Source organism: Dermochelys coriacea, chromosome 12, assembly GCF_009764565.3.
Source record: "Dermochelys coriacea isolate rDerCor1 chromosome 12, rDerCor1.pri.v4, whole genome shotgun sequence".
In the NCBI taxonomy this organism is placed as follows: Eukaryota; Metazoa; Chordata; order Testudines; family Dermochelyidae; genus Dermochelys; species Dermochelys coriacea.
Genome location: NC_050079.1, coordinates 9,737,324 through 9,761,990, shown reverse-complemented (window position 1 = coordinate 9,761,990; position 24,667 = coordinate 9,737,324). Strand labels below are relative to the sequence as shown.

The following is a 24,667-nucleotide window of genomic DNA, read 5'->3' as shown; positions in this document are numbered from 1 at the left end:
GGTCAGGAGGGAGAGAGATGTGGGTCACTGCCCAAGAAAGGTGATGGCTGATGAGCTCGGATTCTAAAGGGGGTGCCTTTGGTGGACCCCAAGCGGGAAATACAAGTACAGTTGCCCTGAGCTGTGACGGCCTTGTCTCACGCTGCAGAAATTCAAAGAGATGCTTGGAGATAGGTAATTCGGTACATGGCAGGCAGAAAAATCAGTTGGAGGTATCCTGAAGAAAGAATTATTGCATGAGGACAGCGGTATACTATACAGTATGAAACAGAAAGCAGTTCTGCCCTCCAAACACCTTAATTATGAAATAGGGGAAGTAGTATAGCAAAGAGTTTGATGTAGCTCCAAGAACACAAAACAGTTCTCAGTCTGGATGGACCATCAAAATGCTGTGCTAACAGCAACAAAGGAAAGACTCTTTTACAAAGAAGATAATACTAAATATAGACATTTAGTTTTAAATGTGAATGCTTGCATTGTCCATCAGCTATTATCCAGGGAAGGGAAAAGTTTAGCATTGATCTGAATAGAGCTAAAGCCCAACTCATGACAAACTGATTATGAATCTGTCCTTCTAGGAAACTTCAATTCTAGAGAACAAGATACTTTGATTTCAAACATTCAGATCAACACATCAATTCAATTAGTGGCAGTGAACCCATGCAACATTAAGAGAAGCACATGAGCATACTAGGGCTCTCAACCAATTAAAAACATTAATCGCGATTAGCTGAGCTGTTAAACAATAATAGAATACCATTTATTTAAATATTTTGGATGTTTTCTACATTTTCAAATATATTGATTTCAATTACAAAAAATAATGCAACATGTATAGTGCTCACTTTAATTTTGATTACAAACATTTACACTGTAAAAAACAAAATAAATAGTATTTTTCAATTTCCCCATTATAAGTACTATAGTGCAATCTCTTTAACATGAAAGTTAAACTTACAAATGTAGAATTATGTACCAAAAATTGCATTAAAAAATAAAACAATGTAAAACATTAGAGCCCACAAGTCCACTCAGTCCTACTTCTTGTTCAGACAGTTGCTCAGACAAGTTTGTTTACGTTTTCAGGAGATAATGCTGCCTGCTTTTTGTTTACAATGTCACTTGAAAGTGAGAACAGATGTTCACATGGCACTGTTGTAGCTGGCCTCGTAAGATATTTACATGCCAGATGTACTAAAGATTCATATGTCCCTTCGTGCTTCAACCACCATTCCAGGGGACATGCGTACATGCTGATGATGGGTTCTGCTCAATAACAATCCAAAGCAGTGCAGACTGACACATGTTCATTTTCATCATCTGAGTCAGATGCCAACAGCAGAAGGTTGATTTTCTTTTTTTGTGCTTTGGGTTCTGAAGTTTCTGTCTCCGAGTGTTGCTCTTTTGAGACTTCTAAAAGCATGCTCCACACCTTGTCTCAGGTCGTCTCTCAGGCCTGGTCTACAGTACAAGGTTATTTCAGAATTAGCTGAGTTACTTCGAAATAAAACTGATTCCATCCACACGACCAAACCAGTTTTTTCAATTTAAAGGGCTTTTTAATCCAATTTCTGTACTCCACCTCAGCAAGTGGAGTCGCGCTAAAATCGAGATCGCAGTTCTGGGTTACAGGTACTGCGGATGCAATTCGACAATATTGGCCTCCGTGAGCTATCCCAGAATGCTCCCTTGTGACGGCTCTGGACAACACTCTGAACTCTAGTGCACTAGCCATGTAGGCAGGAAAAGCCACAGGAACTTTTGAATTTCCTGTTTGGTCACCATCAGCGGAGGTCACCATCAGCACAGTCCGCCATCACAGGCGACCATGCAGAGTCTACCATCTCAAGAGACCACGCAGTCCCGGATTCTCAGACGAGCTCCAGCATGGTCCGAACTGGAGGTACTGGATCTCACTGCATGTTGGGGAGACAAATCTGTTATGGCAGAACTACGTTCCAAAAAAAGAAACGCAAATACATACGCTAAAGTCTCCAGGGCCATGACGGAAAAACAGGGCTACTCCAGGGATACAGAACAGTGTTGTACAAAAACCAAGGAGCTCAGGCAAGCGTACCAAAAAGCTAGGGAGGCGAACAGGTGCTCTGGGTCACAGCCCCATACATGCTGCTTCTACCATGAGCTGCATGCAATTATGGGGCGGGGGGGTGATGCCACCACTACCCCACCACTGTCTGTGGACACCTGCAAGGGGGGAGTAGCACGGAGCGAGGAGGTTGAGTTATTGGAAGACGAAGAGGAGGACAGTGCACAGGCGGTAAGTGGGGAATCTGTTTTCCCCCCTAGCCAGCAACTATTCTTAACACTGGAGCCAATAGCCTCCCCGCACTCCCAAGGAATGCTCCCGGATCATGACCCTGGAGAAGGCACTTCTGGTAAGTGAGAGCTTGATCCGAGTCACGCAATGGGGGGTAGGGGGAAACGCAGCCGTCCTGGGCTGTTTGCGTTTAGTTTAAAGAGTTCATCCCTGCTCAGAGCCTCATCAGAGCCACGTGGTGTGGGTGGGTGGGGGGGTGTTATGTGAAGCGATCATCCCAAAGTGCCAGCAAGCCCTCCTTTTATATGGCAAACCCACCATGCATTGCTTGCTATGGGAAAGGGGGCCCAGCAGTCGAAAGCATTGAAATGAATGTAGAAGAAGCAGAACGCCGCGTGCCCCTTGGGCTTACCATGGCTGCCTGCAAGTTGAATTCTGTTGCCTGTCCGCATGTGATGGCTTACTTACACCAAAGTGGCAGGCAATTCAGTATAAGAGGCAAAATGAGACCTTGTACAGAAAGAACATGTGCTGTGTACTGTGAATTGCCTGTTTCACTGAGAAAGAGTGTCCCCTTTGTTCTCTAAAATGTATATTTTAAAATACTACCCTCCCTTTTTCTCCTCCCGCAGCAGGTGCAAATGTTTCAACGCAGCCCCTATCTACTCCATCCCAGAGGCTGGTCCAGATTAGAAGGCGGAAAAAACGAACTCGGGACGACATGTTTGCTGAACTTATGCAATCCTCCCGCACTGATAGGGCTCAGTTGAATGCATGGAGGCAAACAATTGCAGAGTCGCGTAAAGCATTACATGAATACGAAGATAGGAGGGACGTGCGCTATGAGAGCAGGCAGGATGCTATGGTCAAGCTCATGGGGGAGAAAACTGACCTGCTCCTCGGTATGGTGGCTCTAATGCGGGAAAAGCAGCAAGACCACAGACTGCTGCTCCAGCCCCTGTATAACCGCACTCTCTCCTCCCCAAATTCCATAGCCTCCTTACCCAGACACCCAAGAACATGGGGCTGGAGGGGAGGCTACGGGGACCCACACAGTCAACCCCAGAGGATTGCACAAGCAGCAGAAAGCTGGCATATCCTAAATTTTGATTTGGTTTCTGGACTTGTCCTTCCCTCCTCCTCCACCCCCCAAACCCAATATCCCCCCCCCCACCGTGTCTAGCTTCTGATTTCTCTCAATGTTTTGTGCAACAAATAATAAAGAACATTTTTTAAACAATTGTGACTTTATTTCCTTTCATATATATATATATATATGGGGGCAGATAACTTTAAGAGAAACAAACACAACTGTCATACCGTACCCTGGCCAGTCATTAAACTGGCTTTCAAAGCTTCTCTGATGTGCAGCACGCCCTGCTGTGCTCTTCTAATTGCCCTGTTATCTGGCTGTGTGAAACTGGCTGCCAGGCAAGTTGCCTCAACCTCCCACCCCACCATAAATGTCTCCCCCTTACTCTCACAGATATTGTGGAGCACACAACAAGCAGCAATTACAATTGGAATATTGGTTGTGCTGAGATCTAACCGAGTCAGTAAACTGCACCAGTGCGCTCTCAAATGTCCAAACACACATTCTACCACCATTCTGCACTTGCTCAGCCTATAGTTGAACTGCTCCTTACTACTGTCCAAGGTGCCTGTGTACGGCTTCATGAGCCATGGCATTAAGGGGTAGGTTGGGTCGCCGAGGATAACTATAGGCATTTCAAAATCCCCAACAGTAATTTTCTGGTCTGGGAAGTAAGTTCCTTCAGGAACTCTGGTCTGTTTGAACAGTTGCAGGAAGATGCGAGCGTCATGCACCTTTCCCGGCCATCATACGTTGACGTCGGTGAAACGTCCCTTGTGATCCACCCGTGCTTGCTGCACCATGGAAAAGTACCCCTTGCAGTTTATGTACTGGCCACCCTGGTGTTCTGGGGCCAAGATAGGGATATGCGTTCTGTCTATCGCCCCGCCGCAATTAGGGAACCCCAGAGCATTAAAGCCATCAACAATGGTCTGCACATTTCCCAAAGTCACTACCATTGATAGCAGCTGGTCAATGATTGCGTTGGCTACTTGCATCACAACAGCCCCCACAGTAGATTTGCCCACTCCAAACTGAATCCCGACTGAGCAGTGGCTGTCGGGCATTGCAAGCTTCCACAGGGCTATGGCCACTCACTTCTCAGCTGTGGGGGTTGCTCTCATTTTGGTGTCTTTGCGCTTCAGGGCAGGGGACAGCAAGTCACAAAGTTCCATGAAAGTGGCCCTACGCATACGAAAGTTTCTCAGCCACTGGGAATCATCCCATACCCGCAACATTACGCGGTCCCACCAGTCTGTGCTTGCTTGCCGGGCCCAGAATCGGCGTTCCACGGCATGAACCTGGCCCAACACCACCATGATCTCCCAATCACCACATGCCATGCTTCTAGGAACGTCTGTGTCCATGTCCTCATCACTATCGTAATCGTGCTGTCGTCGCTTCCTTGCCCGGTTTTGCAGGGACTGCACATACTTCTGGATAATGTGTGAGGTATTTACAATGGTCAAAACTGCAGCGGAGATCTGATCGGGCTCCATGGCTATGGCGCCTGCATGCGTAATCCTGGAAAAAGGGCACGAAATGTAGGAGAGCAGAGTGGCAGCGGAAGAGGTGGTGGTTGGTTCCCGGTAGCCGAAAAAAGGCAGTAAATGGTTGTCTTCTGTAGCTTTCATGGAGGTGGGAGCCCAGGACAGACAACATGGAGACGCTCGGAAGTGTGGCAATAGCGCGAGAGCAGAGTTGGTGGCGGAAGCTTTGCTGCTCAGTTCATGATGGTCAAGCAGAGTTGGCAGCAGAAGCGTTCAATGAGGAGGAGAAAAAGTAGATAGTAGAGGTTACATAGGAAGATAAGAGGAAATGAGAGGTGGATTCATAGTAGCAGGAGAGCAGCGGTGCACAGTCTGCTGAAAGCAGTATGGCATCTGCACACCAAAAAGGCACGAAATGATTGTCTGCCGTAGCTTTCACGAAGGGAGGAGCGACTGATGACACACACCCAGAAACAACCGTGAGAATGTTTTTACCCCATCATGCACTGGGAGCTTAACCCAGAATTCCAATGGGTGGCGGGGTCTGCGGGAACTGTGGGATAGCTACCCACAGTGCACCGCTCCAACATTCGATGCTAGCCTTGGTACTGTGGACGCACTCTGCCGAATTCACACGCTTTAGTGGGGACACAGAAGATGGAATGTATAAAATAGCTTCCAAAAATTTGAATAGAATAATTTCAAAATAATTTCATACTGTAGACATACCCTCAGATTTTGGAAGGCACTTCAGATTCTTAAACCTTGGGTCTAACACTGTAGCTATCTTTAGAAATCTCACATTGGTACCTTCTTTGGATTTTGTCGAATCTGCAGTGAAAGTGTTCTTAAAACGAACAACGTGTGCTAGGTCACCATCCGAGACTGCTATAACATGAAATATATGGCAGAATGTGGGTAAAACAGAACAGGAGACATACATGTCTCCCCGAAGAAGTTCAGTCACAAATTTAATTAACACATTATTTTTTAATGAGCATCATCAGCATGGAAGCATGGCCTCTGGCATGGTTGCCAAAGCATGAAGGGGCATACGAATGTTTAGCATATCTGGCACATAAATACCTTGCAATGCTGGCTACAGAAGTGTGATGCGAACGCCTGTTCTCACTTTCAGGTGACATTGTAAACAAGAAGTGGGCAGCATTATCTCCCGTAAATGAAAACAAGCTTGTTTGTCTTAGTGATTGGCTGAACAAGAAGTAGGACTGAGTGGACTGTAGGCGCTAAACTTTTAATTTTTTTTAGTGCAGTTATGTAACACAAATGTAGATTATTTTTTAAATTGCACTTTCACAATAAAGAGACTGCAGTACAGTACTTGTATAAGGTGAATTGAAAAATACTATTTATTTTGTTCATCATTTTTACAGTGCAAATATTTATAATAAAAATAATAAAGATAATAAAAATAATATAAAGTGAGCACTGTACACTTTGTATTCTGTGTTGTAATTGAAATAAATATATTTGAACATGTAGAAAACATCCAAAAATATTTTAATACATTTCAATTGGTATTCTGTTGTTTAACAGCGCAATTAAAACTGCGATAAATCGAGATTGATTTTTTTAATCACAATTAATTTTTTTAGTTAATTGTGAGTCAGCTGTGATTAATTGACAGCCCTAGAGCATACCAAATGAAAAACATGTAATTTCATTTCTTTTCCCTAAATAGATCTATTAAAGGTAGTCAGACTGCCTTCCAAATAATGATTTAGCATGTTTGGTATGTTGTGTTGTATAATGCATTCATTTATTAGATAACTTCCATGGGGAGAAATTAATATAGAAGAGGAATCTTTAAGCTTCCTTAATGACAAAACTTTGTTTTATGAACATTAAGTATGACATCTTATTAACAACTATGCAATTTCTATTTTGCTAGTTTTCTGGATTGCAGTTGAGTGCCTAATCCCATTTGTACCTTTGAAATATCTTCCAGATCAAATCTGCATACAGTAAAGGTATTTTTCCCCCAACTGATAGCCCTGAAAACTCTAGGCATGATTCATCTCATTTAAATAATTAGAAGGACTCCCACTGACTTTAATGGGAGTTGTACTGGGTACCCATCCTGGAATTTGGAAGTCAATCTGTTTTTTCTTTTTTGGCTTGTGCATCAGTAGTAAAACAGGTTCTGTAATTGGAATTTAACTGAGAATTCTGTTGATAATGCATAAACCAAAATATAATCCAATGAATACTCTGGATTCATGTTGGTTCTTCAGCGCTAATAGAGGTAAAAAAGTAACAAATATATGTTAGTAAATTGGCAGATACAATTCTGAATACACATGGCAGGTTTACAACTGGGGGTGTAATTTGCAGCTCTTGTGGACTTATCTGCCCTACCTTTAATCTAGATAGCTTGCTCAAAATAGCAATGAGGAGGTGGTAGGATGGGCTTCAGCACAAGCTATACAAGCCTACCTGTCATGTCCCCGTCCACTCCAGGTATCACCTTGCATTCATTGCTAGTCCATGTCTCTGTTTCCTCACTGCTATATTTAGCACACTAGCTAGATTTAAGCTAGCGCAGGTATGCAAAACATGAGCTGCAAATCACTCCCCTGGTTGCAGTGTATATGTAATCTGAGTAAGGTGACATTTTTATATCGTCACTTTTGAACAGACTAGCACTATAAGTATTTGTACAGGTAGAAAGTAAAATCCTTAGAGAAAGAAACCCTAGTGGCCAAATTTGCTAAATTTTGGAGGATATATGGATTGCCTTGTCATCTTATTTCCATGAAGCATTAGAGAAAATGAGAACTCTGATCATATGCTCCATAACAAATAGACATTTGCTATAGATTCCTCAGCGTTTTACTTTGAGGTGGAACTGCAACACCTATACTGAAGCAGTCTTATTATGAACCCCTCTTTTCAATTATTTATAACTTTGGCAAACTTTTTAGGTTAAAATTGTCTTTGCCTGAGATTGATTTTTGGGGGGGAGGGTGCAAAGCGTGAGTAAAATGAGTACTTTTGTTTCTAAAGAGAATATTGAAAAAGAGTTAACTTTCTAATGTTACATTATTTCCCAGTCAGGCAGCTTTAATATTGCCAATTCTGAACATTTGGGTGCTCAACTTTGCAACCATAGATGTAGGAATCATTCGGGGAAATTCTGTGGCCTGTGTTATGCACAAGGTCAGTATAGATGAAAATGGTCCCTGATGGTCTTAAAATCTATGAAAATGTAGAGTTACTTTAATGTAGATTTTGTATGTAAATGTAATTTTTATGTCACAATATTAATCAAAGGGGGGACTTATTTTAAAGGTGGAAATGTCCCATATCCTTAAACAATAACTTCTACTGAGAAGAATGTAGGCAAAGTGGAATTCTAAGACTTCTGATACCATTCTGATATATTACATCACAATTCATTTGGAGAACCGCTACCTCTTGCACACAGGAGCATGTAACTAAAGGCAAGCTTCTTACATCCTTATCCATTCTTTGGTAACTTAGCAAATTTCTACTTTGTGCAACTTGTTTTTCTATGATTTTCTTGATAAGATTGTTACTAGAGTACAAAATCTTCAGAATACATCAACTCTTATCTTATCGTGTGCCAGTTGCAGAAGTGGGATATTATTACTGTGTTGGCCAGTCTTCTTTGGCCAGGATTTTCTAGCATTTTAATTTTAGATTTCAAATCCTAGCATGGTCTTGCTTTCTCTTATCTCTGAGCTCCTCACTCTCTCCAGACATTCTTGTCTAGTGTGCTCTATCGATATACAACCTAAGGCTGTTTTACAATTATAGATATATTGCTCAAGGATTTTTTTTTTTGTTACTTTGGAACACTTTCCCTGGCATATTTATGGATGTGTGTTCAAGTTTGCATTAAATATTGACCTCTTTTCATGGGATTTAGACTGATTTCTGTTTTAATGTATTGTAATTATTTGGAGGTGGGTGAGGATTTTAAATAATGTTTAGTTCCAGGCTTTTCACCCTCTCCTTGTAAAATCCCTCCTAAAGACCCACTTTTTCTGTGAGGTCCACGAACAGCAAATGTCAAATAACTCTCAGCTCCTCCTTCCTTTAAGTCCCCCTCTGTGTCCTGTCTTAGGATCTTGAGGCCATCTGTATGCCTGTTTTGTACAGCACCAACGTACCTTCAGCACTTCAGTAATACTTGGGGGTGCTTACATTGTGATAGGCGTTTATAAAAATGTCACTTGCTGTTGCTGCTGTGCTAAGCTATTGCTTTATTCCTTTCACATTTCCCCCTAAACATACTCATGCAACCAGGTAGACAGCTCTTCAAATAACCCACTAACACTGAATTTGAAGTGATGTGAACTACTGTAGAAAAATTGCTACCTACCTCTCTGTTCCTAGCCACACGCTTCAGAAGCTTTGGAACAGGAAAGCAGTTTGGCACCACTTAGAATGTAGACACTTAAGTTTCAGTGGGGAAAAAATAGTTTGTGACTTAAGAAATCAAGTAAAAGTGAAATGAGACATTCTCCTCTTGGAAAACATAAATTGGCTAAAAAAAATCACAAGTGCTTTTAAGTAAGCTTTCAGAGTAGCAGCCGTGTTAGTCTGTATTCGCAAAAAGAAAAGAAGTACTTGTGGCACCTTAGAGACTAACAAATTTATTAGAGCATAAGCTTTCGTGAGCTACAGCTTCATCCGATGAAGTGAGCTGTAGTTCACGAAAGCTTATGCTCTAATAAATTTGTTAGTCTCTAAGGTGCCACAAGTACTCCTTTTCTTTTTAAGTAAGCTTGTATCAAAATAGCTTTTTGAGTGTGCTGATTGAAAGAAAATTGTAAATGACATTCATGGGTTAAAATAATAATGTGTGCTCAGTTTTACTTTGCTTCCTTCCCACTAATGCTGCTTGAAATTGCTCTGGTGGGAAGGTGATTCTGCTTGACCTTTGTCCAGTGGGATATTATTGAGGCAAACAACCACCTAGTAAGTTTAAAAACTAGACATTATGTATAAGAACAGCCTCTACAGTTTATACTTGCTCGGATAAAAAGGTTATTTATCTGAATGCTTCAGAGCATAAACTAATCACCAACTGGGGTCAGGAAGAAATTATCCCTTCCATCTTGAGTATAGTATTACATAAGTAGGGGCATCATGGATATTTTTCATCTTCCTATGAAATATGCCGCCCTGGGCAGAGTTGGAGACAGGATACCACATGATCAAGTCTGATGCTCCAAGAGGTAGAGTGCTGGTTAATAAGGTCCATCTTTCAAACATGGATACTTTCATTTTCAATGATGATTCATTTACACAAAGTGCTTTTCCACTGAGACTTTCAATCTTGCCAATGAAAATATCAAAACCTGAATATGTCTGCTAACTGCTGCTGAGCGTTCCAGATATCCCGAGTTCATCTCCTGTTCTGCTGATCTTTATGGAATGGAACATAGAACTATTACAGCTCAGCACACGTCAGCAAAAAATGGGTAAAGTCCAAATTAATTTTGGGCCAAACCTAGAAGCCCTTAGTTGTTACCCAAAACATTTGGACTAATGGGAGTAAGGACAGAATAAAAGCTAAATTGGGAATTCTGCATTAGGCCTGTCAATTGCAGCCACTCTCCATCGAGCCCTACAAAATATAAATGCTTACCCCAATATTGATTTTATATTCCTTCTTCTGTCACCATATTTATATAATCACCAAACAAATAGATACCTTGTGCCAAATTAATTACAGCTCTAAATACATTGGCTTCAGCCCATACATACTGCATTAACACTTGGAAGTCCAGATATGTGGTTCAGGAGCACCAGACTTCTCTTTTTTTTCCCCAAGCCAGAGCGTGTTCACCTGTGTACGTGACGAGTCAGCTAACTTTGTCCTCCAGTATCATTTCCTGAAAGAGAAGCAACGTGGGTTTTAATTGATTTGATTAAATAATAAATGATACATTCTCGTATCTCAACCTAGGCAACATTTCCAGTCCATAAATCTAGGGCTTTGAAAGGAAGAGCTTTTAAATCGTGTATAAATTGCAGTAATTCCTCCACCTAAGGCACTGTTCTACAACAATGTTACATTATTAGTTGCTGTCTTCTAGCACTGAACAGGGAACTTTAATAGAATAAATAAAACATTGTTATCCCTTAAAGCTACCGTGTCTCCATCCTTGCTTCACTGCAGACCGTTTTGTACAGGAGCTTTCCCCAGCCCCTCACTATTTGGCTTCCTGCTACAGATAGGAAGAAACCTTCTCACAGTGCTTAGAGAGGGAGAATCTCTCAGTTTCATAGCTAGGCTTGTACCTTTGTTATGTCGGGGAACTGTCTTACAACTTTTCTTTCCTTACATGACTGCACATGTCTCTCTCTCTCTTCCCTCCCAGCCTTTTAAATAGGTAGAGCATGATTTTACAAAAGTAACCCAAAATATTATAGTAGCACTAAAATGAGATGCATTGCTTAGGTCCAATACAATAGAATATTGGTTGTTCTAGGTTCCTGGCATCTGATACTTCAGTCAATTAACAACGCTGGCAAATGCCCAGCCTCTTCCCTTCCACTTAACCCAGCACACATCAGTGCAGCGGGCTCGCATGGAATTATACAACTCAAAGATATTCAGCCAAATTTTCATAAATGGCCACTGATCTGGGGTGACTACGTTTCTGGGTCCCCAACTTGAAACCTGGGGCCAGATTCCCAGAAGTGCTGATCATTTGCAGCTGCCGTTGAGCTAACTGGAGTCGAGGATGTCTGAGTACTTCTGAAAATTAGGCCAAAAGGGCATCTAGTTAGATGCCCCAAAATCAGTGGCCATGTTTGAAATCAGTGTCAAGGGGGGATTTTAAACCTTTCTAGGTTATAACTCCTTCACTTGATCTGTAGATGTACCAACCCACGTTCAGCAAGGCAGATGCCTATGTGTGTGGCCAAGCAGATGCACAGGGTATCTCCTCAAGGTCTTTTGAAAGGAAAGTTTCAACATTAAGATGACGGGTCCTGTGTGTGCAAACAGTTGGTAACTCAAGTGAAAACTACCCTAAAATGTCCTGCTCTGTTGCATTCATGGCTTGAGCTATAGGATACAATATGTAACTGGTTGGAGAAGGGTGAGTGTTAGTCCTGTATACAGTAAGTAGTACATTGTTAATTACACTCTAGGGGCTTTCCTAGGTATCATGTAAATGCTGAATGTCTTGCACTATTTAAACATACAGCAGATAAAAGGGACCCTGAACTCCATTTCAGAAGGAACCCTGCAGGTTTCTTTTTTCCTTAATCCAATTGCAACAGGGAATTAAAAGCCTACTTATTTTCTGAAGGATGGTGCCACCTGCACAGTCCTTCTAATCCCTAGGGAATTGCAGCTTCACATCACTTCTTCCTTGGGACAGTTGCCAATGCCATAGTTTGACTTGTAGGCCCAGATCCAGCAAGCTACTCTGTGTGGATGGGCCCTGTGTTCTCACACAGCTCTCCTGACTCCACTGGTGCTCCCTGCAGGGTCAGGAGTCGTCCTGTGTTGCAGCATGCAGGATTGGGGCCTTAGATTTTTAAACTCCCCAAGCTAGGGACCTAGTATGTGAACTTGTTTGTAGCCTGCCTCATATATTTTGGTGCCAGATAAATAATAATAGTTCGCAAATGCAGATATTTATACAGACCTCTTAATGCATATCTGTACATTTGAAAATCTGATCCAGTCATAATTTTGGTATTTTGCCAGATCTATCGATCCAAGCCTGTTTGTTCTACGCATTATTCTGGATAATTTGAAAACATGCTTGATAGGTTTCTGGTACTTCCTGGTTCTGGCTTGGTTGGGAAAGACTATAAAACTATCCTTTCTCTTATAGCTATTTCCGCACTTTGATTTCAAGTTCTATATTGTGAAAACAAGAGAATGGTTCTAACTAAACTCTTTTGAACTTGAAATAAAAATTGTATTGAAGTCTGTTCTCTGAAGTGGTTTCAAGGGATTGTCAAGTATTTGAATCTTCTGACTTTTGTTTCTGTAATACATTGTGATGATGAGTCTAAAGCATATAAACGAATGAACTGTGAACATCTCCCTCAAATAGAGCTCCTTCTTTCTAATGCTCGTGTAAGGGTTTCCTTTTTATATGGCATTTGCTTTCCAGCTTAGCTCCGCTGCTGCCCATCAGAAGTTCCCCTTTAATTTGGTAGATCTGGCATTTGCACATGCCTCAGAGCACCATAACCATTAAAATTTGGCTGCCTTTGGCAACCTTCTTCTCAGTCTTTGTAATGCATTTGGCCCTGCCTTCTTAAGTGCATCCTGTTTGAAAGCCTGTGTTCCAAAAACAGCCATGTACCAAGGGAATGCCGTATTGGTGAATGTGTTGATTCTTTACAGGACAGATACTTGGAAATTCCAAGAATTTTCCCACTATATCTTTAAGCAGATCATGACCTTGTATTTCATTTGATTGTGCTTTCCTTCCATTAATCTTTTTATTCTTAACACTGATATCTTGCCATTCACAGATGATGGGAAGTTGTCCTTGGAGGAGTTCCAGGCTTTTTTTTCGGATGGGACTCTTAATGAAGAAGAACTTGAACAGCTCTTTCATACCATTGACTCAGACAACACCAGGTAAGCATATAAATCTTTGTCCATTTCTTTCCCACTGACATAGATTTTAGGACTCTTGATGTGCAACTGTTAAAGTTTTGCTTCTTAAAAGATCTAAACATGTGCAAGGTACACTGTGATTGAATTCTTCTGCCAGCCTAGAGGGGCTTCATTTCTTCAAGGTTTGACCTCCCGTGGTGAAGACCATTAGGGCTCCTTATTCTCCTGGAATAAGTTCAATATTCTTTCTGACACACGGCCTGTTTATAAAAATCTCTGAAATTATACATTTTGAATAATAGGGACAATCAGCTAACCTTTTGATTTTTTCCATTGTTTCTAGAAAGTTTTGCTAGGGTATCTAATCTAGCTATCCTGATCTGTCTGTGAGTTTCTAATGCAGCTGTTATTAGAATCCTAGAATCATAGGCCTGCAAGGGACCTTGAGAGGTCATCTAGTCTGGTTTCCTGCACTCATGGCAGGACTAAGTATTATGTACACCATTCCTGACAGGTGTTTGTCTAACCTGCTCTTAAAAATCTCCAATGATGGAGATTTTACAACCTCTCTAAGCAATTTATTCCAGTGCTTAACCACCCTGACAGGTGGGAAGTTTTTCCTAATGTCCAACCTAAACCTCCTTTCCTGCAATTTAAGCCAATTGTCCTATCCTCAGAGATTAAGAAAAACAATTTTTCTCCCTTCTCCTTTTAACAACCTTTTATGTACTTGAAAACTGTTATCATGTCCCCTCTCAGTCTTCTCTTCTCCAGACTAAACAAACCCAATTTTTTCAATCTTCCCTCACAGGTCATGTTTTATAGATCTTGAATCATTTTTGTTGCTCTTCTCTGGACTTTCTCTAATTTGTCCACATCCTTCCTGAAATGTGGCACCCAGAACTGGACACAATATTCCAGTTGAGGCCTAATCAGCGCAGAATAGAGCGGAAGAATTACTTCTCATGTCTTGCTTACAACATTCCTGCTAATACATCCCAGAATGATATTTGCTTTTTTTGTAACAGCGTTACACTCTTGACTCATATTTAGCTTGTGGTCCACTCTGATCCCCGATCCCTTTCCGCAGCGCTCCTTCTTAGGCAGTCATTTCCCAATTTGTATGTGTGCAACTGATTGCTCCTTCCTAAATGGATTACTTTGCATTTGTCCTCATTGAATTTCATCCTATTTACTTCAGACCATTTCTCCAGTTTGTCCAGATCATTTTGAATTATAATCCTATCCTATCCACCAAAGCACTTGCAGTTCCTCCCAGCTTGCTATTGTCTGCAAACTTTATAAGTGTACTCTCTATGCCATTGATGAAGATATTGAACAGAACCAGACCCAGAATTGATCCCTGTGGGACCCCACTCATTATGTTCTTCCGGCATGACTGTGTACCACTGAGAACTTCTCTCTCAGAATGGTTTTCTAACCAGTTTTGCACCCACCTGAGAGTAGCTCCATCTAGGTTGCATTTCCCTAGTTTGTTTATGAGAAGTCTTGTGAGACAGTATCAAAAGCTTTACTAAAGTCAAGATATACCACATCTACCACTTCCACCATATCCACAAGGCTAGTTACCCTATCAAAGAAAGCTGTTAGTTTGGTTTGATGTGATTTGTTCTTGACAAATCCATGCTGACTGTTACTTATCACCGTATTATCTTCTAGATGTTTGCAAATTGATTTGCTAATTATTTGCTCCATTATCTTTCTGGGTACATAAATTAAGCTGACTGGTCTGTAATTCTCTGGGTTGTCCTTATTTCCCTTTTTATAGATTGGCACTATATTTGCCTTTTCCAGTCTTCTGGAATCTCTCCCGTCTTCCATGACTTTTCAAAGATAATCGTGATGGCTCAGATATCTCCTCAGTCAGCTCCTTGAGTATTCTAGGATGCATTTCAAGACATCTTGAAGACATCTAATTTGTCTAAGTAATTTTTAACTTGTTCTTTCCCCATTTTAGCCTCTTCTGATCCTACGTCATTTTCACTGGCATTCAGTATGTTAGATGTTCCATCGCCACCAGCCTTCTTGGTGAAAATTGACCAAAAAAAAAGTCATTAAGCATCTCTGCCATTTCCACATTTTCTGTTATTGTTTTTTCCACCCTCATTGAGTAACGGGCCCAACCTGTCCTTGGTCTTCCTCTTGCTTCTAATGTATTTGTAGAATGTTTTCTTGTTATCCTTTATGTCTCTAGCTAGTTTGATCTCGTTTTAAGCCTTGGCCTTTTTAATTTTGTCCCTACATATTTGTGTTATTTGCTTACATTCATCCTTTGTAATTTGACCTAGTTTCCACTTTTTGTAGGACTCTTTTTTTTATTTTTAGATCATTGAAGATCTCCTGGTTAAGCCAGTGTGGTCTCTTGCCAGACTTCCTATCTTTCCTACGAAGTGGGATAGTTTGCTCTTGTGCCCTTAATAATGTCTGTTTGGAAAACGGCCAACTTATATTTGTAATGAATGAGCTCCAGTTCTTGACATGAGCTAACTGCAAACACAACCCAATGGAAGTTCTGTGGTTTGAAGGCTTAAAGGATCAGGCTCTTAATGTTACACCATACAAATATTGGCTTTTCATTAATTAGTAGGGCTGGATAAACTGGTTAAGAAATGGTAAGAATTGACCTGAACCTTTACTGCAGAACTACCATCAGATCCAAGTTTTGTTTTCTGTAGTTTGAAAAAATGTATCTAAAGGAAGTAAAAATACCAAAATATCTTGAGTGGCTCTCCTAGGATTGTCTTGTAGGGTCGTAATACATCTCGGAAAGAATTACAATAGCAATGTGAAGGATAGTGTGGGAGTAATGGGAATAAAAAGAAGAGGGCATTCAAAATCTGGACTGTAGCCAAAATCAGACTGACACTACTCTGCAATGGTAGCAGAGACACTGACTCTAGATTCCGTCTCAATATAACAGAGAGGCAGAACGTGGCAGGGTTTACACGATCAAGGTTGTGGGACTCAGGAATCCTCTGCTGCTGGTCTGAAATAATCCATATTTGCTAAATTTTATGGTGTTGCGCAATGTGTGTTAATTTTATTTGGCCTTTGCAGAAAAGTAAGAGGGCTAAAGTCCAGACTGCTGTTTGGAGTTTAGTATCTGGTTATGGGTTGCTGCTTAGTGGAAGTGGTGAGCTTGATTGTATTGCATTTTGCTTTTGTGACTTTAAATAATTGGCAATGTACTTAGAGACTGTGTATGGGCACTTTTTACTTCTAAACTAAAAAGAAATGAAGATGGGCAACTGTTCTAAATGTTTTGCAGTAGTGCGCATAGAAAACATGCCATATAATACTGTGCTATGCAAGTCACAGCACATTGTGTGCTTGACTGATGTCAGAATTCTTGCCCGGCCCCCAGCTGCTACACGTGTTGTAACTAGCTTTGGGTTCTAATGAGTTGTCATGTCTTTATGCCCACAGTTAAACGAGTGGGCATTGCATTAGAAAGAGGTCAATTTTAAACATTTTCCGTTTTGCTCCTAGCTGAGGATGTGAAACAAGCAGGCCGTGATATTTTTTATAACTATTTTTTCAACTTTTGAAGAACAGTTTCATCTAAACACTTGAATATCCAGGTGTTCTAATTAGATGTGTCAGATTCCTGCACTGTTAGTGGTGATTTGCTTAGACTCCTAGTGCTAGCAATATGACAGTATAATACAAAAAGACGTATAAAATGTTCAGCAAAAAAAAACTTTCCCACCCCATATATATGTATACATATAAAATATTTGAAAACTTATTTATCTAGTCATTGAAATCCTTAAGGACAAGATGTTTTCAGAGTGCCATCCTGGTTTAACATCTGGTGTTATTGGCTGAAGCAAAAACTTCAGATTTTGATCATAGTTCCAAGTTAAATCTTAGCATAAATTTATGAATTTTTAACATCAAGATAAATCTACCAAAATTGAGAGAGAGAACATTTTGTAAGTGGCAGAAACTTTGTCCCCAATCCCTAGCTCGCTAGTGCCAGGCTTCCCTCAAGCAAAAGCAATTTATGTAATCTGCTCTAGAATTGTGTGGATAGTTTTCAAGGTTTTAAATGTTTTTACATTTTTGGAATAAAAATTGAAGTAAATTTCAAAATAAACAGACATTTTGAATTGAAAACTCAAAACATTTCATTTTGAATATGTTGAAACAAAAGGTTTTTTTAATCTTTGTTTTTGATTGAAACAATTAATTGATTTTTTTGCCAAGAAGCTGCTTAAAGTTTTGGTCAACCTGAATCTGCATTTTTTGGTGAAATAGTTTCAGCTGAAAATTTTCTCCCAGCTGTAGTGTGCATTTTGCCACAAAGGTGAAAAGACTGTCAGACTACCAAGGAAAAGGAATTTGTGTCAGCTGCCCTGCACTGAGAATGCCTTCCCACCAGCTCCTAGATGTCTAAATCTATAGCTTGTTAGCACAAATGCTCCAGCTAATCTCAACTGTCATGGAGAGAATAAGGAGGGGAAAGTTAATCTCTCTAATCTGAGTTAGCCTCCATTCCTGGTGGATCACAGGCACCCTGCACTAGCTGTTTCTCTAGCGATATCCTGTTTTGTACCAGATCTAACTTCCAAGTGGGTCACCTCATGTAGATCATATAATAATCCAAATTAGGAATCTCAGAAGCATGTATGACAATGGCAAGGTCCGGAGTTGAGGGAAATGGTCACCTGACTAGGAAAAGTGATTTTAAACTTTTCATGTCCTCTTGAGATCAGTTAGGAAACATAGAGTACTGTAAAACTGCAGCACTTGAGTAAAAGGCATTGAAATCACTCAGCAGTGGGGACAGGAGTCACCCCCTCTCTGCCATTGTGATCTTTTCTCCTGACGTCTGTCTTGTTTTGATTACACCTTAGTTTTATTCAAATCCCAGCCTCAGCGAGGCACTAGAAAAAACAAGGAAATTGTGTCATTCAGATCTCATGAAAATAAGACATCGACTGTTGTCTGCATGCTGATGACATCAAAGCCCCATTTCCATTGGACCGGAAGAATTAAGAAGAGAACCCTGTGGAATCTCACATGAGATCTCTTTGGGCAGCTGTATCATCACAAAAGCAAAAAAAACACCCTGGAGATGAGGGAGGAACAAAAACCACTCAGATAATATTCTCTAACCCTGCTAGGACCTGTAAGCAAGCAGATCAACAGTGACCTAGCCTGATGACAGACCTGAAAGAATTATCATGCATGCCTGATCTTCATACACCAATGAGAGTAGGGCGCTATCCAGACTGACAGAAAAGGACTGAGGAAACCTTGATGACTCCAGCTGGCACTCCTGGGTGCCTTTTCTGTTCCTTCCATGAGGAATTTTGGTAACTCATGCTTTTTAAATCTTGCAAAATAAAAAATTCTCTGGCTTACTGGGACAACACTGTTCAGTATAGCATTTAATCATCTAACATTTGTAGTTGGGGACAATGCTAAATATGATTACTAATATTCCCTTTCTTGTTATCACCATTCCAACAAATATTACTCCCTTGTCCCTGCTTCTTACATTCTGTCTGGAGTCTGGTATGTTCTGAAATTATTGGTTTTGAATTAGTTTCTTGTCAGACTAATATTTATTGTCAGACATAACATTGTCAGGTTTTTCTTATAAGGAAATTGCTCTATACAGTAAAAGACAAAGGCTGAAATATCAGATGGGTACTGTGCATTTTCTTTCATATAGGAATACAGGGCATATTAACTTCATCTTTCTAAAGGCAATTTGAATTAAAATTAATTGCTGGTTGAAAATAGAAGTTAATTTATTTTCAAAGCTATTTTGGTATTTCATTTTAACTGTGTGCTTTTCTCTTACTCCTCCATCACGTTTGCTTAGTGTGCAGTTCTAAAGATTTTGTGACTTAAATTACTTTGTAGCTAGAGTAGTGCTAGATTAAGAAAATTATGTTCTTGCTGAATATTAATAATTGCTGTTACCAGCCAAATTAATAAATGTTGATTCCATTTCCAGAGTTCTTATAGGCACAGGGGAACTAACTTAGTTGAATAGGAACATCTAGTTTGGTTTCTTGACTTCCTTGAGACAATAAAGGGTCATTTGGAAGATGTTGGTTAACCTGAGAAAAATGAAGAGGAAGGTCACAATGCAGGGGGAAAATGAATACTTAATAACCCAAGAGCAAGTCTGTGCTACTGCCTATGGGTACCCAGCTAAAACATGCTACAGCTTGGCAAATTATTTTTTAAAAGATAAGAATCCCACTGCAAAATGTGTTTGTGTCATCAGGGGAGAGGCTTTAGGTGTTTAACTAAAATGAGATATCCAAAAATAGCCTTGAAACATTAATGAGGCTTGTTCTCAATACTACTTTGCCTAGAAAGTGTCATTTAAGAGGTAAATGATGTGGCACTATAGGCTTGTGCTACAAGAACTGCTTTGTATAACATGATTATGGAAAATCAGCAGCAGTATCTTTGTGGGTTTTCAGTCCCTTTAATACTTTGCTCTCTTTATATGCTATTTTTCTTTCAGAGCAGATTAGAGTTCCAGGACAAGCGAGATCTCTTTAAAAGAGCAATTCCCTATTCATATCTTCAATGGGCTAGCAGATGAACAAAGTTGTGTGTCCATAAGCAACTTCCCCTGCTTCTTCAGGGGATTCCTCGTCCTTTTTAATAATCTCTGCTCTGTTCTTGGCCTTTCTTTTGGAGTTGAAACCAACCTTATTCATCTTTCACTGCTCATACTGTTGCTTGTTGCTAAGGCACTCAGATACATGGTATAAATGAACTGTGACAAAGAGCAGAAGGAACATGTCCATCTTGCCCTCTGTATTCCTCCAGTGGTTAAGACTAGCAGAGGAAGCCTGCTTCGCTCAACCGAAACAACTTTGCATGTAAGGCAAATACTGCAAAATCCCAAATTGACTTCACAGAAAAGAAGAATGAAATCGTGTTTCTCTTATTAGTTACTTCCATAATGTCTTAGAGATATTCCAAACAGAGGAGATGCCATTCCTGTCCCCACTACCTTTTGTGAAACATGGAAGAAGATGGGAAGAAAAGAGATCCACCAATACCTTCTCCATCCAAAGATTCATATGCGAGACATGATCACTGCTCCTGGAGGAGAGAATTAAGCCTAGATATCCTTGCCACTATCTTCTGGTAGAAAGGCCTTCCTGACCCCAAATTTAACCATTTGGTTAGGCTTGAACATGTGAGTGTAAATCACCACACTTAAGCATCTACCCACTTTATACCCCTAATGCAAATTGTCTGTTTTTCCCCCTTAACATTTACTGATGGTGAAAAGCTCTTTATGTATAACAAGGCCAGAAACAGCACATCCACCTGAGGGGAGAGGAGAGCCAAAATCAGGGGCGCTGGAACAATTTGTATAATGGGGGTTGGGAGCCATTGAACCAAACTGTAAACCCTGTATATGATGGAAACCACTTCAAGCCAAGGGGTGCGGCCGCACTCCCTGCACCCCTAGTTCCAGCACCTGTGGCCAAAGTAGAAAATCACTGTGGTTACTCTGTTTGATTTGATTGTCACCAGCGCAGACTTTGGTCAAATCTGCCTCCAGAATCATCGTCTTCCACAGTGTATCTAAAGCAGACCCTGCTGCCGTGGGTTCCATCAGCATCTCTTGCCTCTTCCTGGGGCTGAGCAGTAGCATGATGGTGACAATGTTACTAACCTAGACATTGAATGGGGACCAGAAATTAATTTCTAATGGAGGAAGGAAATAAACATATTGGGTCAGGTGGTCAAGCACCTATATAGCTCTCTTAGAGCCAGGCAGAAGCTGTCTCAGAATTGTAAAAAGTGGTGACAGTCGTAGAGTATTTGTCAGGTAGACCTGAGGGTCACTGCACACAGGATGCAGAACTCTTCGTCAAAACAAGGTGCGGGGAGGGAAGGGAATGATCCAGGAAACTCCAGAGTCTGCTCTCAATTGTGACTTCCATGGGAATTGAGGGAGGTCAACAACTTACCAAGTGCAGGCCTGTAATGAGTAGGAGAGATTCTGTGATGCTCCACTTTCTGCTCTACAAACTCGAACACTCAGCAGCTCTTGGACCGGCTATTTCATTAGCTGGTTTTGATATAATAATCCCAAATGCAAGCAGCTGCATTAGCAAAAAGTACTAAGTCATCACACTGAAATTTTATTAATTGGTATCTTGGTAAGAAACTGCTATGAATGGAAATTGTCACACTGTCTGGAGTGGCTCACATTCTTCCCGGGCTGCCTGGCACTGCAATTGGGCCAGTTGCTTTGCAGTATCTGGGGCAGATAAATTCTCAGTTCCTAATCTGGGGCTTTCTTTTTATGGGATTTTCCCCTCTCCTTACATAACTTTTCAAGGTCTTTTATGTCAAAACCATCATATGACTGTGGTCCACTCCTTGTGTCTGTTCTTTAACCTTTAAAAATTCTCAATGTCAAGTTTAAATTTTAACAGTGCTGGGTTATAATCTATAAATCCAGTTGACTGTGGCATGTGAATCCTGCTGACTACGCCAATAGTCACATCGTCTGAAGTGGCTCACAAGCAAGAATACCAATCTCAGGGCAGGGCACAAACCCCAAACTGGTTGTGAGTTCTATACTTAGACTACCAACCCAGTAACAAATGTAAACTCCTCAGGCACTATACAGCCTTAACGTAGAGTCTCAGACAGTCCCCTTTGGCATTCTGATCTATCTTGCCACCCAGGCAAGTTTGACTCTGTGATAAATGGTCACTTTACACCAAAAATCACAAAATATTCAGGTTACTCCCAGTTCCAAAGGACCAGTCACTTACCAGGTCAATTTGCACCAAAGACAATGCTTATAGCCAATCCTGTAACACACTAACTAAAGGTTTATTAACTAGGAAAAAGAAATGAGAGCTATTTATAAAGTGAAAAGAGGTAAGCATACACTCACAAATAAGATACAATCTTAAATTCAAAAGGTAATAGAAACTTCTATAAAATCAAGCTTTTATGTCCTTTGGAACTAACCCAAGCCAAGCAGCTTGGGCATCTCTTTCTTATGTTCAGGAATCTTTGCCCCTCAGAGTCCAGACAGCAGAAAGAGACCCTAATTCCCTCTGGTCAGGGATTTTTATCCCCACCTTCCTAGAATCCAAGCTGATGGGACGAGCATTTCTGCATGTAACCTCTGCATGGGTGGGTGGGCGGAGCAATCGACAAAGTATTTGTTCAACAATGGGCCATTTTGATTCCATAGTCCTTCCTGATGGGCAGGAGATCACACCTTCTGTAGGAATCCGGCATTTTGCATTAGGTAAAGTTTTTTCTCCCTGTTTGGTGAGTTGCATAGTTTCAGAACAAACATTTTACAGTTATAGAGCAAACACGTAAGTAGTACCTATAGAATAGGATACAGATAGTATAAATAGGATTAATACATGCAGCATCCTTCAAGAGAAATAGAAGGAACTCTGACTGTGAAGAGAAGAGAGAAAGGAAATTAGAGAGAGGAGGAACGAGAGGGATCTAAATCTGTAAACTTGTATGTATGCTGTTACACAAAACATCGTTATAATCTGTGCAAGTTAAAATGTATGAGAGTGAAAGTGGGAAGAGTCTTAAATGTTGAATAAATAGATTTAGGGCAACATTTTCAAAAATGCTGAAGTTCCATTTTTAAAAGATACTTGGGCTTCTAAGGAATTTAGACTACTTGCCCAAGTCCCTTTTAAAAATGGCACTTATGCTATAAAGTTACTTAAGCATTTTTGAAATAGTTATCCCTCTGTTGCGCTTGAGCAGCCTGACCCAAATGTCTGAAAATGTTGCATTTGTATGCAATCAGCCTCTAATGTCTGTGCTCAAATTGGGGACTTGTGCAAGCTTTCTTAAAAACATGGCCTGAGAGCCTGAAGTGTGCTATGTAAAGCAGAAGACTCCCAGCATTTACTGCTTTTTAGGCTGCAGTAAAAAGCATCATTTTCTGAAGTCTGATAACACCATTCCACAGGGCTCTTTCTGTTGACAGCTAATTTTTCACACAATAATAGACCTCAGAGACTGAATTTTCTTTGCTTTCTTGTCTTTTTTCAGATGAACTAATTAGATTCACATCCACCTCTTTGTGTGATGTTGAAAATGCCCCTCGTTTGTGGCATGTCAGGAGTCTGCTGTAGGTGAAAATGATGTGAGCCTTTAAATTTAATCAGTGATCACAGTGCCTCATCTGCATTGCCACAGGAAATAATTTTCATGTCTAGTTTGTGGTGTTCTTCCCCCTCAGATTCTCTTTGCTAATGTCATTGCATTTGTTAAAAGAAAAGGAGTACTTGTGGCACCTTAGAGACTAACAAATTTCATATTGCATTTGTTGATCTCCTTGATAAACAGATCTTCCTAGTGGTAACACGGGCTTGTTTTGAATATCAGTGAGGGCAATTAGGGGACTGGAATCTTAGCTGATGTGACTGGGGTCCCAGTGAGGGCCAGCCGAGGTTATTCAATTAGGATGAACTGCAAAGAATGGGGCAGACAAACCCCAAAGCTGGTGGATAATTCAATACTTAGATTTACCAGGCCAGCATAAAACAGCTTCTTTATTACCTCACTACTTGCCCAAAAACCAACACCACAGTTCCCTTAAAGCATCCCAGCTTCAAGCCTCCATCCAGGCACCCAAGTCAAATATGATGAAGATTTCTGAAAATCATATTTCATCATAAAAAGAAAAGGTTCCACCAATCCCAAAGGATAGGACACATTACCTCCCAGGTTATTGAATATTCCAAATCTTATCCAAATACATGCATACAGCCAATTCTTATTAACTAAACTAAAATTTATTAAAAAATGAGAGAGAGAGAAAGAGAGTATGGTTAAAAGATCCATACACATACAGACATGAGTTTAGTTCTTGGGGTTCAGATACATAGCAGAGATGGTGAGCTTTGTAGTTGCAAAGAAATAGTTCATAGGTTATAGTCCAATGTCCAATATCATATTCAGGGCGGATCAGTCAGCACTGGAATCTCAATCCGGTGGTTTAAGCTTCCTCTGATGAAGCATCAAGCAGATCTGAGATGGACAGAATCAGGACCCAAGGGTCTTTTTATACAGTGACACTAACCCAGGAACCTATCCTTGCAACAAAGCCCATTGCCAACTGTGTCCACATATCTATTCAGGGGACACCATCATAGGGTCTAATCACGTCAGTCACACTATCAGAGGCTCATTTACCT

The 24,667-nt window shown here is 40.7% G+C and overlaps 1 protein-coding gene across 3 annotated transcripts in view; it reads left to right on the top strand.

The window, feature by feature from the left end:
* Window positions 1-24,667, top strand: part of NECAB2 (N-terminal EF-hand calcium binding protein 2) — a 394,502-nt gene that overhangs the window by 141,096 nt on the left and 228,739 nt on the right. For all 3 annotated transcript variants that reach the window (XM_043495046.1, XM_038368806.1, XM_038368807.2), the window contains one exon: window positions 13,364-13,472. In XM_043495046.1, the coding sequence (XP_043350981.1) occupies window positions 13,364-13,472 (109 nt within the window). The remainder of the gene's footprint in view (window positions 1-13,363; window positions 13,473-24,667) is intronic.